General features: G+C 38.1%; 2 protein-coding genes across 2 annotated transcripts; one reads left to right on the top strand and one right to left on the bottom strand.

Annotated features, from left to right (window-relative positions):
- The first annotated feature begins 504 nt into the window (after nt 1–504).
- On the top strand, nt 505–5,171 carry bag2 (BCL2 associated athanogene 2). The gene is made up of 3 exons (XM_086161656.1): nt 505–698; nt 938–1,047; nt 4,316–5,171. Exons 1-3 carry the CDS (start codon nt 580–582, stop codon nt 4,705–4,707), a joined length of 621 nt encoding a protein of 206 aa, XP_086017782.1. The 5' UTR covers nt 505–579; the 3' UTR covers nt 4,708–5,171.
- Nucleotides 5,172–5,556: 385 nt separating this feature from the next.
- Nucleotides 5,557–14,653, bottom strand: rab23 (RAB23, member RAS oncogene family). Its single transcript, XM_086168348.1, has 7 exons — nt 14,310–14,653; nt 12,555–12,761; nt 12,254–12,339; nt 11,913–12,069; nt 11,698–11,780; nt 11,082–11,174; nt 5,557–11,004 (listed from the first exon to the last, which is right to left on the bottom strand). The coding sequence occupies exons 2-7, from the start codon at nt 12,707–12,709 to the stop codon at nt 10,871–10,873; spliced, it is 708 nt and encodes a 235-aa protein (XP_086024474.1). The 5' UTR covers nt 12,710–12,761; nt 14,310–14,653; the 3' UTR covers nt 5,557–10,870.
- Nucleotides 14,654–15,498: the final 845 nt, after the last annotated feature.

Raw genomic sequence — 15,498 nt, 5'->3', positions numbered from 1 at the left:
TACGTCTTGAAAACCAAAGTTTGGGTTTTAGCTAGAATCTAACCATCCAACCTCCAAACCTTCACCAAAACAAAAGATTCTCCTGAGAAAATTGATCACTCACAGAACACACAGCAAATAGTCTGACGTTCCTGATAGATTGGAATATATTAATAGAAAATCCTGATGGTGCAAACTAGTAATTTGGCCCTAAAAAGCCATTAAAATGGCTTTATCACGAATTAACCTCAATTTTTCTAAGCCCAAGGTACCTCTGACTTCACATCTGTCAACTTCAATTCAGGAAAAGGGCAACGCTTGTAGCAGAAAAAAAAAGATTGTTTTGATTGGACAGTACTTATTAATAGCGGGATACTTGTAAACAGTGCTATTTTGGAATTGAGTCTATATCATAGAGCCAGTGAACATTTTCAGGGCCGATTGTTCGAGACTCCTCGCGAAGGGGGCGTCCTAAGGAAGTTCCAGCCCAAGTTAGGAAATCCTCAGGGCAGTCCTACAACGGTCAGCCGGCCAGCTCGGGTGTCGGCAGCGCACCGTTACTCTCGTTTCCCCCGGGGCAAAAAAACAGTTCGAACCATCATGGCTCAAGCTAAAATACAAGCGAGGATGCACGACGTTTCCAGCAAGTTCAGCAGGACTTTGTCCATGGCGGATCGCGCCGGACAACTTCTGGAAAGTTTGGATCAGTTGGAGATGAGGTGAGGTTAAGTAACCGCATGACATGTCGGGCGTGACGCTCTGCGTGTGCGCTAGTTTAAAACTGAATGGAGGCGTTACTCAAAAGAGGTCGGTTTTTGTAGCGCTTTATCGGCATTTATCAAAATTGAAAATGACAAGCAGGTGACATTCAAACCGATCCCTTCCGCTACCCGCTCGCATCACGTTCATTTATTTGAAATAGATGCGGTGGTAACGGTGGTTTCTCCATGTCCGGCAGGGTGGAGGCTCTCCGCGAAGCTGCATCGGCCATGGAGCAGGAGAAGGACAGCATCCTAGAAATGATTCAGTCCCTTCAGAACAGCCAAGAAATGCGCAACATCAGCGCTGGTGAGGCCCCGCGGTCATAATGAAACTTCACTACTTCTGCCTCCAGTCGCTGAGCCTCCCTAAAGCACACTTGCGCACATGCACTTTTATTTTTGCGTTAAGTGTTAATCATTGTGTTAGTGATCGAGTGCGTTGTTTGAAATTAGTGTGCGGCCCAAGAAAGTGAGGATATGGCAACAATCAAGAAGCCATCACACACTTTTAGAGTTGTGTCTTCGTAAGATTCACATGCTGACTCAGAAACACTTAGACATACTACAGTGTGGGGTTTACTGTCAGTCTAAAAACAAGTTCCCAATGTTACTCCACTCACAAACACATACCTACACTTGAATATAGTACAACGCAGTGAATCAGTGCCAGGCTGGTTGATATTGACAGACTATGAGCATCACTTTATAGTTTCACTGAGACACTTTATAGTTTATTTTTATTTCTAATTCTGCCTTTTTCTTTTTATTATTTATTACTGTTATATTTTCTGTAACTCTGGCACAACAATTTCCTTTGGGATTAATAAAGTTGTTCTTATCTTCTTATCTTATCTTATCTGTAGGAAGAAGGCATTGTTTTCAATATTTTCAAAAATTAGGCCCGCTGCGGCGTGAGACTTCAAGCACTCTATTTGGAGATCATCGCCTGTTTATTTTTTTCCAATCCTGGTTTACAGAGCAACGGCATTAATCACACGCTTGGCCATTGAGAAATATCTTCAGTACAACATCTCTGTCAGGGGACATTCAGATTGAATAATCTACTGGTCGGTCATAAACATAAACCTGACATAGTATAAACTGCAGAGGGGTGGAGAGGTGTGGGGCAGTGTCTCCCTGAGCTTGTCCCAAGTCCTGGATAAATGCAGAGGGCTGCACCAGGAAGGGCGAAAAAATGTGCGAAAAACAAATTTGGGAATCAAACATAAGAATCTCATAGCGGATCGGTCGAGGCCCGGGTTAGCAATGGCTGCTATTGGTGCTCATAACCTACAGGATACCAGTGGAAACTGGGCTGTTGTGGGTAGAAGAAGGTGAGGAGGAAGGCGAGTTCGGAAGCAGAGAGAGAAGAGGAAAGGCAAGAGTCTGGGACTGAGAGTAAGGACTTCGAATATAGGGATGATGAGAGGAAAAGGTAAAGTTGGTTGACATGATGCAGAGAAGGAAGGTGGATAGAAGCTTCGGGGCAGGCTTTAAGTTGTGCTATGACGGTACTGACAGGAAGGGAAATGTACAAGGAATTATCTTAAAGGAGTTTGCAAGGAATGTTCTGGAGGTGAAAAGAATGTCATATAGAATGACTTTTGAGTCTGAAATTGGAAATTGAAGGTGTGATGCTCGATGTTGTCAGTGGTTATGCCCCACAGGTATGTGAGTTAGAGGAGAAGAAGTTCTGGAGTGAGTTAGATGAAGCGATGCAGAATATCCCCAGAGATGAGAGATTGGCAATTGATGACTTAAGTGGACATGCTAGTGCAGACAATAGAGGGGATGAAGAAGTGATGGGCACGTTTGGTATCCAGAATAGGAATGCAGAAGGACAGATGGAGGTAGACTTTGCAAAACGGATGAAAATGGCTGTAGTGAATACTTTTTTTCAGAAAGATAGGAACATAGTGTAACAACTACAGCTAAAGTGATCGGGGAGACAGGTAGGAGAGTACTTGGTGTGTTGACTGGAAGGAAAGTAGATAGGGAGACTTGGTGGTGGAATGAGGAAGTACAAGAGTATATATAGAGAAAGTGATTAGCAAAGAAGAAGTGGGACTCTGATAGGATTGAAGTGAACACAGGAGTGCAGGGGGATACAGCGTAAAGATAGAGGTAGCAAAGGCAAAACAAAGGGCGTACGATGACTTGCCTGCTCGGTTGGACAGTAAGGAGGAAGAGAATGATTTATACAGGTTGGCAAAACAGAGATAGAGATGGAAAGGATGTACAGCATGTCTGGGTAGACTATCGTAGACAACAAAAATGCAAACATTAGTGAAAGGGAAATGAGGAAGACATTGAAGAGGATGAAGAGTGACCTCGCCAGAAAAGTTTCTGGCGAGGTAATTCAACAGGATCTTAGAGAATGATGCAGTTTTAGCTTTGAGAATGCTATTAGAGAAGTACAGAGAAGGCCTAACCTAACCCTAAGTACAGTATGTTCGACTGGTGCAGGACTTATATGCGAGCTGTGATACAGTGGTGAAGTGTGCTGTAGGTGTAACAGAGAATTTCAAAGTGAAGGTGGGGCTTCATCGGGGATCAGTTCTGAGCCCCATTTTGTTTAAGATGATGATAGAAAGGCTGATAGATGATGTTAGACAGGAATCTCCATGGACAAAGATACTTGTAGATGACATAGTGATCTTTAGTGAGTGGAAGAGAGGCAAAGAAATGGGTTCAAGCAGGCTGGAATGGGTGGAGAAAAGTGTCAGGGGTGCTACGCTACAGACGACTATCAGCTAGAATGAAAGGAAAGGTGTACAAGACTGTGGTGACACCAGCGATGCTGTATGATCTAGAAACAGTGACAATGACGAAATGATAACAGGTAGAGCTGGAGATCGCAGAGACAAAGATGTTTAGGTTCTCTTTGGAAGTGACGAGTAAAGATAGGATCATGAATGAGTCCATGGTCTAAAGTGTTCTGTTTTATCGATGGTAATTATATTGCATTACAGCTATATTTTACCTCAACATTCCACCATGTATACAGATGGTAACCCTCACAGTTCACTTCAACCTGTGGAATGCCTCTTAAAATGGAGACACTAGAGCACAACGAAGAAAACTATACATTCCACTCATTATCTATACCGCTTATCCTGCACTCAGGGTCTCGGGTGGGCCGGAGCCTATCCCAGCTGTCATTGGGTAAGAGGCAGGGTACACCCTAGACCCGCCACAGTCGATCACAGGGCAACATATGGAGACCGTTCAATCGCTCAGTCACATGCCTGGGCAAGTCAGGGTCCCCAATTGAACCTATTGCAGGCTTTTGGACTGTGGGAGGTAACTGTAAAACCGATTCAGACTCGTGGAGAACGTGCAAACGCCGAACAGAAAGGTCCCCTGTCGGAATCAAACCAGGGACCTTATTGCTGTGAGATGGAAGCACTACCCACTGTAGCACCTTGCTGCCTCAGAAAACCAAAAAATAAAAGTGAAAAATTGCTTTAAGGAGAAATTAATCCACACTTAAACCCATAAACTAGATATTAACTGTTGACTAGTTGTATAGCAAGATGCTGTATTGAGTCATATATTGTTGTGTTTTTTTGTAGGGGAGAGAGAAGAGTTGAGCCTGACTGCAAACCGTCTAATGGGTCGGACTCTTTCTGTTGAGATCTCTGTCGGCACAACTAGAAACCCTCAACAAGAAGAGGCGCTGCAAAAGGCCACGTCCATTATTGATGAAGTAGTTAAAAAGTTAATGGTTGACATGGATGACGCAAGGCAACAGTTGTTGGCGCTGCACTCGGCCTGTGTGACAGAGGCACCGCCTGTACCCATCAACCAGAAGTTTCAGGTTATAGTTATCAGCTGCGCCCTGGAGGACCAGAAGAAGATCAAGCAGAGGCTAGAGACATTGTTGAGGAATTTGGAAAATGCTGAAAAGAATATCAAAATCATGGATCACCAAAAAGTAGTTATCCCAAAGGCAGACTCCAGTTAGTAAGATTTATCACAAAAACATCATATGTGTGTTTAAAGCCACTGAAACAATTATACAATCATTTAACTGGTTCTACATACAGCATGATATCTGTATTGCAAGAAACAACACTAACACAAAAAACTCATAGGTTAGCGCCACTCATTTGCCTTAAAATAAATACTTAACTTTTTGATATTCATGAGTGCACGAAGCATATAATGTTTGTTTACATGTTCTGGTGTGATGCAGAAAGTGTAAATTTACATTTTCATATGATGGCAATCAACACGTATATGTCACTGTATTGCTCCAGTTTGAGGATGTAGTATTGGGCTGCCAGCCCAGTGCCTTATTGAACAAAGCTGAGTACCTTGAAGAGGCAAAACGTGCAATTCATTCACACAAGTAATGTTGACAAATCTTTTTTCAGTCATTAAATAATAAAAAATAAAATCCGACAAGTGCTTGGATGGTTCTAAATGCATGTTTGTGTATACTGTTTGTTTTTGAGATTACATAGATTTTCTTTTTCAAGGCAGTTTTGATCAGACTTACCAGAATTCAGAGGTATGGCTTGTAGTCACAGGACCTGGATGAGTCATTGATGACATCAGACTCAACTTTAACATCAATGACTTCACTCGGACCTGAGCACTACAACATGGAAAACTAGATGTTCTGGATACCACAAATCTTGAGTCATAATACAGACCCCTGTTATAAGTGTAATTGGTCATCATATTACTGTGGCAACAAAACACTTCAGACAAGAAACTTGCCTCTGAAGACTTGAGTGGTGAGAAGCGGACAAATTTGGAAATAGCAAAACAATGACTTGGTCCCATCAACTTCATAACAGTGAATCATCAACTACCTTTATTCATTATACATATACATACATACATACATACATACATTCGTACAAACATAACCAATACATTAACATCAAGTTTGTTAAAATGAAGACAACCCTTGCCTAGTTTGCAGCAAAAGCCGAAACCAGTCTGAAACATAGTTTCTTTCATTGCTAGATGCCAGTCAGAAGCATCTGGATGTTGCCAAGATTTTGGTCCTATAACAGACCTCCAATTCTCCGAGTCTCAGTCCTCAGAGGACCTCTGACATTAAACTAATATGTCATTCTTAAATTACAATTTTCTTGCTGTTCTAAGGGGGAAAATGTATTGACATTGTTAATTTTTTCCAAGGATGCTCTGCAGGCACTCAATGGTTTAAAAATAATGAAGTGTCTTTTAGCTCTGAGCAGACTAAGAGAAAATAATAAATGTTTTCATACCTCACTGACAGCAGTGCTTGGAGGGATTGGTTCCAGGACAAACTGCTGGTACTGTAGAGGTAAAATGTTATGATGACTCTGACATAAAAAAGATAAAAGACAAAACAAGGGTATTTAAATGTATGGGTGACCTTCTGTGTTTACTGGTGTGAAATGTTTTGAGTAGCACTTTTCAGTGCCATCACTGTGGAACAGAATGCAACAGATGATAATCTGTTTCATATCATTAAATTGAGGGGACATTACTGTGCTCTGCCTGAATGTTAAAGTTATACAACAAAAAACATTATGGATCCTATTGGTAAAATATTCAAAATAGCAGTGCATGACTGATATTCAAAATGGAACTGGCATTTGAAGTTTCAAGAATAAGGACAATGACTTCTTCTTGTTTTCTATGTACAGATTCTCCCAATTTTGTCCATGTAATTATGTGCACAGCTGTGTAGCACATACACTTTAATATATTTTTAGAAGCCAAAACAGAAGGCCACCAAAGACTACTGTTTTCTGTTTTTGCCAACGACTGAAAACATTCACTTTTTTTAATATGTGTAAGTTTGCAGATTTGTGAAAAATAGAAAGACAGTAAGACAAAAACATACACCTGAGTGACAGCACATACAAGTGATTAGTTACAACTTATGGTCGTCTCTGACTATATGCCATTTTACTGATAAAGTGCACTAAATCCATTCATTCAAAAAGCAAAAGTTAAAAATGATGTCACAAGGGAAACTGTGCTTACTATGCAAGCAATATTTAAATAAACAGCAAGAGGGAATAAAATGGTAATGTATACCAGTAATATGAACATGATTAAGGCATTGTGGCACTGCAGCCATTGTTAAAAAAAGGCTTCCATGCAAAACATTTAAACACATTTTTTTTCTTCCCAAAACAGAACTGACAACATAAAACAAGGTTGAAAAGTGACATCTTGATACATTGTGGAACAGGTTTGGTGTACCTTTTACAATTTCTTTTACAGACTTATGTGACAATGGTCAGTACAGTTAAATCTTATTCATTTCATTTAAACTTGGGAAAAGCTACATATTTGAGAATCAGTTACAAGATGTTGTAAGACACAAAAACATGCATGCACATGTATCATAGATTCTATGGAAAATAGTATCAATATGCAAGATTAATAATTAATTTCACAGAGTTAATATAAGATTTCAATATGACCACATTTTAAACTGTACTTGATGGACTGGTGTCATTCATACAGGTGAGATCTTGTTTTCTTCCTTTTTGAAAAACACCATAGATATTAAATTTTGTTGCATAATCAGACACACACAAGCATTTCAAATGCAAATACCCAATCCTGATGATTGGCTCATAGCAGCTCGCATTGAAAGACTGAGCATTTCCAGTTCTGCTCAGCAGTTGGTATCAGATACTGCTTCGTCTGTTCAGAATCTAACTGTAGCAAAAATGAGCAGGATATTAGTTACAAAACGCAACATTATAATAACAGAACCAAATTATAAGGTAGAACCCAAGACCATGAACTGGGTTTTGTCTGTTAGGATGTATATATAATAAATCCGCAAACACGTGCTCAAAATAAAGTAGGAGTTACTTGAAAAAAAGGTACAAAGGTACAAGAAAAATCATAGTTCAATAAGCACCAACTTTGTGGCCTGGGATGATTTTCATAAATATGACTTACTGATCACCAGAGTGTCCAATGTAATGTGAATTTTTCAACATGTACTACCGAGACTACTGACTTCCTTAGAATTGTCTCAAAATGAATGTTCTCAAGCGGTCTGGACTATTTGAATACCAGACACAGATTAAAAGAATCCAAATCATTACAAATGAAAAGTTTTCATGACCAGTAAGGGAAAAAAAACGGATATAAGTTTTTAGAACTGAAATTAAATCCACAATAACAGGGACCTAATTTCTAAGACAAATTATTTAAATATTGTTTAGCAAATCTACAGAATACATGCACTTTGTGAAAACACTACATTCTTGGTAGTAAAATTGAAACACCCATCAGACATGTTCAATAATTGATTCAACAATACAATTCCTTCTAATGATAATAATACTTTAAGTGGCCAGGTTTTAAATAAAAAAAGCCACTTCAATTGTGTTTTCAATTGACAAATCAGGCGGTTTGGCAGCACAGTCTCACTGAGAATCTCTGTACCAAAATTGGTGCTTATTTCACCATTTGCACAATTTCACTTCAAAAATGATTTTATCTGCTCTGCTAGAAGTTGTCTCAAGTAAGAGAGAAAAGTAAACGTGAATTTTTTTTACAATCCTAAACAAAATCCTTTTGTTGCTTATTTAATATGAAAAAAAAAAGTCGTAAGACTTATACTGTAAACTTTTGTGCACCTCAGTGCACATGGGTTAAATCATATCTGAGTGAAGTATAAATCAGACTTGAATGGATATTTTGTGCTAATTGTTATATTTGGTTAAACACAGCACATTCTTTGATTATCTTCTTACATTCTTATCTCTGCAGTGTTAATAATTTACTTCAGCTAAGACATAAGTAATATGGCACATCACCATGAAGCTTTTACAACTTCAGTCAAAATATATGTCAACCCTTTCGTGACTGGTACAAAAATACTTGTGTATGAATTATCGGCGTCATGTCCATGACAAGCACAATAGTCTGAACCATATTCTGTTGAAGGATTGGAAAACATGGTACAAAACTAATCTGTGTACTCTCTACAATACAAACATACATAGTGCACAGCTGAAATGTAAAATATAAGAAGAATGGATGACTGTAAAAAATATGTATACAAATGGGTGTGTAACCCCTGTTTTGGATATTTTGTTGACATTACAGTACACTGTATATTACTGAAAAGAATTCTGCCACCACAGATCAAGTTCATCTGCACACATCACTGGTCAAATCTGTGCGGGAGGTCTTTGACTTGTAACATGGCAGCCAGTACCTTGTGATGTGGCCATTACTTAGCATAACCATTAGAAGACACATGACAAGTGTTGTGTGTAGAGTATTGATGTAGATTCATGGTGGACATAGGAGAAGCTGACCCATTATAGTGGAAAATGAATTATGATACAGATAAAATTTCAGATGGTCAGTCGAGTAGCCCAGTTGTTATGAGCCTTGGTATCTAATTGTGACGACCTCCATGGAAAGAAAAGATAAGAGGAAAAAAATAAAAAAAGGAATGTGCAGTTAGTTATGTTGGAGCAGTGTGTAGAATTTAGAGAGGTCTCGTGCCGCAAATTAAATGCAGTTCCTGTATATATTTTGTTGGTGCATAATCACCTGACAAAAAATTTGCATGTCAGCCTCTGTCCCAATCAGTCATTTGAACATACACCAGTAAATTTATGTTTGTAAGATGATAAAAAAATTACAAGAGTAAGATGCAAGTTTAAGAGAAACATGTTGAATGAACAGACATACTAACACTTATTTAACACTGCCTAAACAACACCTTTACTTTTTTGAACCGCTCCTAAAAGTATAAAACAACCAAAGCTATGGTTTTCTTATTTCTTGTTTTCTCTTATGGAAAATATGTCAAACTGTGATAGTTAAAACCGTGGACTGAAGAGGAATTTTAGTCCTCTTTGATAAGCACCTGAATTTTTGTCATTTTCATCCAAAAAACAATATAACTGTGAATCACTTTTTAGACAATAACAGTTGTCAACAACAATTTAACCGCTTTCATGCAGATAATCTATTGTGAATTTTTAATTCTAGGGATGTAAGATGCAACATTGGACTGTGAGTGGTATCAGCATATATTGACTGTTAAATCAAATATCTGCATCTGCTTGAAATTATGATATATCTGGTACATTAGCTAAATTAATTTGAAAAAAGTCTTACATTTGTATAATATCGAAGTGAAAAAAGAAGTGTGATATGACTTCCACAATAAGAAAAATTAGTTGTTCACTTCAGTTCAAAATATAACACAGTGACCCTTAGCATCGGTAAAATTAGATCTACTGAATTTACATATAGAATATCTGGGGAAAAACAATCAAGTTAGCAAGCCAAAAAAAAGCTCTTATAATCTTGCCATCCATTCTGTATATTTGCCACATTCATGTGCACGGGGAGCATCTGACCAGAAGATGTCTAACCTCATATGGATCATAAAACCCCTGGAGGAAAATTGTTTCCTGAGTTCTACCCCATGAATAAATTTGACTTGACTATTCATGATGTGGCCAAAGCAGCCAGGATTCTGAATTCAAGGTTAGGGGGTTTTATTGCATCTACTGCATACCAATGATCCTTTACTTATTCCGGTAACCTAGTTTATAAAGTACTACCAACAAAATCACATTGATGGTTGGCAGAATAAGACTCAAATAATGTGTATTGTTGTCATGTGGACAGATATCACAAATCATAAATTAATATGTTGTAAAAAGAGCGATCAACATTACTAATAAAAAATCCAAGTTGGAAGAAGTAGACATTCAGAAACTCAGCCTTCTGTGAGCCTCTGGACAATAGTGTGGACTCAGGCACTTCAGTTTTCTGTTATATTTAGTAACTCTACTGGTTTATTTCAGGCTTGATTTATGAAGAGAGGAAAATGATAGAAAGAAATGCATTTACTGCTTGGAGACAAGCCCCTACTTTTTAAATTTTCTTTTTGAACTTGCAACTATACGCTAACAAAGCAATTTCCTCTAGATATCAATGGATTGTTTTTTTTTTTTAACTGAATCTGTGGTTGCTGGTGCAAGTTGTAGCATAATACAGCAATTTTCTTGTATGAATGTGAATAATTGTCAATTTCAATTTGGCCTCAAGATGTCACAAAATATTACACACTGCTCCTTTTTAAGAAAGATTGTGAGTTGCAAACAATTTAATACTGTTTTCTAGAGCAGGCTGCAACCTCCAAATGGATTTTTACTCTTCTTTGTCCTTTGTTTGTTAGGTCGCAGTGTGATGACCTCTCTGCCGTTGCTGGAATTCTGGTTGCAGGCATTACTGCTTGTGGTATTAAAAACACCTTCAAGGGGGAAAAGGTAAATAATTTGAATCTGAAACTGAAAACTTTACAGTATCACCAGCAGACACATCCCTTACCTATTTTATTGCTTGTTGAGTGTACCGCCTCTGTCTCCTTTGCAGTTTGCTGTTTGAGATGCTGAAGATACTTCTCAGCTAAGTATTTAAAAACTGACCAAAAAGAGAAATGGCAAAAATGAGTTGCTATAATGGAGACTTCGACAGATGGGCACTTTGAGGGCACAAGACAATATATTGTAGGAACAATTCAGTGTTTTGTTTACAATGCCAAAATCATATATTGCATTAAGAGCTACTCTGTCTTTGTATTTTTGATGTAACTATGCAATCAAACATACACATTATCAAATCTATTACAATAAGGAATAAAAAAGGAGACACTGTACAGCTTTCTGTCATTGTCTCAAAGTATCGTAAAAAAATGTATTCATTCATCCAAAATTTGTGATAATGTCGGGAAGCTCTGCGTAATTCTGTAATATCTCACACTTGAAAAATCCAGTTCCTGTGTAAAATGGAAAAATAATAAATTCACCTTTTAAAAAGTGATCTAAGTATGACTCCCACATTCAGTGTGGCAGCTCCACTTCAATTTAATGAAAGCCATTAATGTGCCACAGACATGCTCATTATACTGTAATAATGCTATTGGGCCGTGTTTGTAATAACTCACCTTCATTGACATTAAGGTCCTCTTTTACTGAAGCTCTGTAAAATCTTAGCTTTAACCTTTTTGCCAGACCCTCGGCTTCCTCACTGCAATGCAAAGACGAGAACATGTTTATTTACACTTTTTTATGCTATGTTATGTTATGCTATGTACACTTTTTCTTTGCTAACTAGTGTTTTGCTTTCCAGCTTCAACTTGAAACTGAAAAAGATACTTACTTTTTAATAACAGTTTCATCAAGGAGATCAATTTTATTCTGCACGAGAACTGTGGGAATATCCCCAACCTCTGCTTCAATCTTTTCCTTCCAGCACTCAATACCCAAAAATGACTCCCGGTCTGTGGTGGAGAAGACCAGCACACAGGCTTGAGCACCTGCATCATAAACCAACACCAAAAAATGTGATCTCCATAAAGATAAACAACACTGGGTTTGTTTTAAAATTGAAACTCAACAGATTAACTATGAAGTCCAATGAATGCCTGGATGTTGAAAAAAGATAAGTTAGTGTTTTATCTAAATATTGTGGCAAATTTTATGTATTTTGTGAGGTCTTACCACGATAGTATGCCTTTGTAATTGCATCAAACTCTTCCTGCCCAGCAGTATCCCACAACATGAGTCGAACCTCTTCATCATTTACTCTGTAACAATGAATGTTCAATGAAAAAAAATGTCAGATTGGTTCAAGAGACATTATAACAATGCCAGACATGGGGAAGTCTGATCCTGTGTCTCTTGAGCTGATTAAATACCATTTATAGAATTTTTGCCAAACAAAAATGTTAATTTTCAAAAAAAACAACAACAAAAAAAAATAAACAATTTTTTGCTAACACTTTGGATACAAAATGCTTACAGTATCTGTCTTTCTAAAAAGTCCACTCCAATGGTCTTCTTGTAGTCCTTAGTGAAGATGCCTTTGCAATAGCGTTGGATCATACTGGACTTGCCGACTGCGCCATTGCCAACTACAACCACCTTGATGGCTACTTCCATGTCTTCCTCCAGCATGGTGGCACGATATGTATGGTTGTTTCAGTTTCAATTTTGTGAGGGGCTTTTACTGTGAAACAAAGACATAAAATAAATGTCCTGATATGTAAGGAAAGTTGTTTGTCACAAAATTTAAAAAAAGGAAACCTCAAATTCAAACATTAACCTCAGATCTTCTAGTGGTATGATGGGTCAAGTGAGGACAATGAGAAATTAGCTAAATAACAGTAGCCCAAGATATCATAAATATTAGTATCAGGTGCTAGTGAGAAAACTGATATGAATTGAACAGAATTTTGATAATGTTTGTTAAAATATCATTTGCAAAATTACTTTAACTGCCAACATCTGGAACACTCATAATTTCAACCCACAGCAATCTGCTCTTTAATACAATGGTTAACAGCACAAAGCTGACAAGATGTAGCATTGCTCTTGTCTGTCTCATAATATTTATCTTTATCATGAGAAGTATGACCCACCTCTTGCTCTAAGTAAGAATTTAACCAGTAAACCAATCCAAAGTCAGTCTTAAAGACAATACAAAACTTGTGGGTTACATACTGTATTACGTATAATGTACATAATACATTTATCCACAAGAATGAGAAAGCTAAGATTGAGATAGTTTTATCTGATATAGCCTTAAAGATGAAGCGAAGATTGAGATTAAGATTCAGTTATGGCAAGAATGTAAATTGAAGAGGAGGTGAATGCCTTTCTGCTACAATCGGGTTAACTGCACTACTTTGTTGAAGTTGCTAAGTTGTAAATTTTACTGCAAACTTGTTTGAACAGGATTTGTCCTGTGTTTATTCCTCCATTAACACACAATGCCGTAGACACCACTTAGCAACTCTGTCTTCCACACCTTAATGCGTGGGCCTACTGAGTGCGATGCTAAACAACACATGGCGTGAAAGCTGTTCCCAGTGAACACTGACAACATATCGGTGGTTCCCAAAAGACAGCAAGAATTTGAGTTTTATTTGACAAGGATTCCCGAAAAATAGAAGAGCATGACACAGTTGTTATGACAGGCAAAAAACGTTCGAAAAGAAATTGCTAATCAATTTCTACAAATGTTAAATTTTAAAAGTCGAGTGGTGGGAACTTTCAAGATCCCTTAATTTTCAATTTGGATTTATTTGCCAAATATCAGACTGCAGATAATAATTTCTGGAGTATGTATGCGTTACCAACCTCCTAACATGCATATTTGACATTAATGATTAATTCTATATGTGCACTACAAGTATGACTAAGAAGCGATAATATAAATTGGGGGAAAAAGAGATTGCCAACGATTTTCTCGTGAGGGAGCCCCCTTGCAACCAGGCTAAGCTCCAAATCCAGACACATCAATGATTTCATATGAATTGATTCATGACATTACATTGCGAGAACAGCTTTTTTCCACAGCTGTGTGGTCAGTTTTCTAGATAAAAGTAATAATGATATTATATCATTTGACTGAAACAATCATTTCAGTCAATTTACTCTCTGCTACTTCTGAACTCTTTAAGGGGCTCTGTGGTGTAGTACCAAGCAGCTTTTTGGAGATCCGCTACAGTAGTGAAGACGGAGGCGAAAACAAGAAAAGCCACAACATTCTTACGTTCACAATGAAGATGAAAGTCATCCGCTGTTTGCCAACATTGGACGAACGATCGAGTAGGCAAACCTTCGGTCACATATCCAGTTTCTCTAGACAGACTGTTTCTAACCGTGACGAGAGTGGATAGCGTCAGTAACTAGCCTGAAGATGCCCCAGCTACAGCTAGCTTCCTTTCCCAGCAAAAAAATAAAACTGCCTCACCAAATATTGGTATCAAACTAATAAGCATACAGTTACAATGAGCACTGCTCTGACGTAAACGTTGCTTTGATTTACGCTAGGTGATATTCCGCCTCTCTATGCGCGACCCTACATTTCAGCTAACAACGTAGCTTATGAGAGTAGCCAGCTATGGTGACTAGCTCGCTAATATTTGTTGCTAGGCAGCAGAGTGCACTTCTTCTATCGGTAGTTGCGTCATGGACGTTTTATTACTGCCACCTACCGGGTAAACTGTATATACCCTTAAGGAGATTATTGTTTACTTTTAATCAGCTATGTTATTTAAGTAACACTGAGGGGACTGAAGAGTATGTGTACAGATGAACGGGGAGATGCTGTGTAAGGTGAAGGTAAAGGTGACAGAGGCGAAATAAAGGATATACACTGACTTTTATTCTAGTCTAAGTTGAGCATTAAGGATGGAGAGACTGATTTATACAGGTTGGTAAAACAGAGAGAGGGATGGGTAAGGTGTGCAGCAAATTATGAAGGATGGAGAGGGAAGTGTATTAAGAGGTTTTAGAAGTACGATGGGAAGCTGGAAAGAGTACTTTGAAGAGTTAATGAATGAGGAAAATGAGAGATAACGAAGAGTAGAAAAAGTGGCCATTATAGACCACTGAGTAGCAGAGATAAGTAAAAGTTAAGTGAGTAGGGCATTAAAGAGGATGAACAGTGGAAAGGCGGTTGGTCCTGCTGATGTACAGTATCTGTGGAGATGTCTTAGAGAGGCGGCTGTAGAGTTTTTGACTAAAGATGATCAGCGAGCTCTCACAGAATGAGAGGATGCTAGAGGAATGGAGAAGTAATGTACTGGTGCAGATTTTTAAGAACAAGGAGGCATAAAGGGTAATCACAGAAAGATAGAATACACTCGTGTGAATAAGAGAAGGAGGGAAGTGGAATGATGAGGTTAAAAGGAGTGGAGACAAAGAAGTTGGAGGATTTTAAGTACACAGGGTCAACA

This window comes from Fistularia commersonii, chromosome 2 (genome assembly GCF_037954325.1).
Source record: "Fistularia commersonii isolate RoL2024-O1a breed Wild chromosome 2, RoL_Fcom_v1.0, whole genome shotgun sequence".
Taxonomy (NCBI): Eukaryota; Metazoa; Chordata; class Actinopteri; order Syngnathiformes; family Fistulariidae; genus Fistularia; species Fistularia commersonii.
This window is presented reverse-complemented; position numbering and strand designations above follow the sequence as displayed.

Excerpts from the sequence above, each read along its gene's own strand:
- bag2 (XM_086161656.1), top strand. The coding sequence starts at position 580 with ATGGCTCAAGCTAAAATACAAGCGAGGATGCACGACGTTTCCAGCAAG. Across the intron at positions 699-937 it reads TTGGATCAGTTGGAGATGAG|GGTGGAGGCTCTCCGCGAAG; the intron begins GTGAGGTTAAGT and ends CATGTCCGGCAG. Across the intron at positions 1,048-4,315 it reads AATGCGCAACATCAGCGCTG|GGGAGAGAGAAGAGTTGAGC; the intron begins GTGAGGCCCCGC and ends GTTTTTTTGTAG.
- rab23 (XM_086168348.1), bottom strand. The coding sequence starts at position 12,709 with ATGCTGGAGGAAGACATGGAAGTAGCCATCAAGGTGGTTGTAGTTGGC. Across the intron at positions 12,340-12,554 it reads TTTTTAGAAAGACAGATACT|AGTAAATGATGAAGAGGTTC; the intron begins GTAAGCATTTTG and ends TCATTGTTACAG. Across the intron at positions 11,005-11,081 it reads CTCAACAAGCAATAAAATAG|GTGTTTTTAATACCACAAGC; the intron begins GTAAGGGATGTG and ends TCCCCCTTGAAG.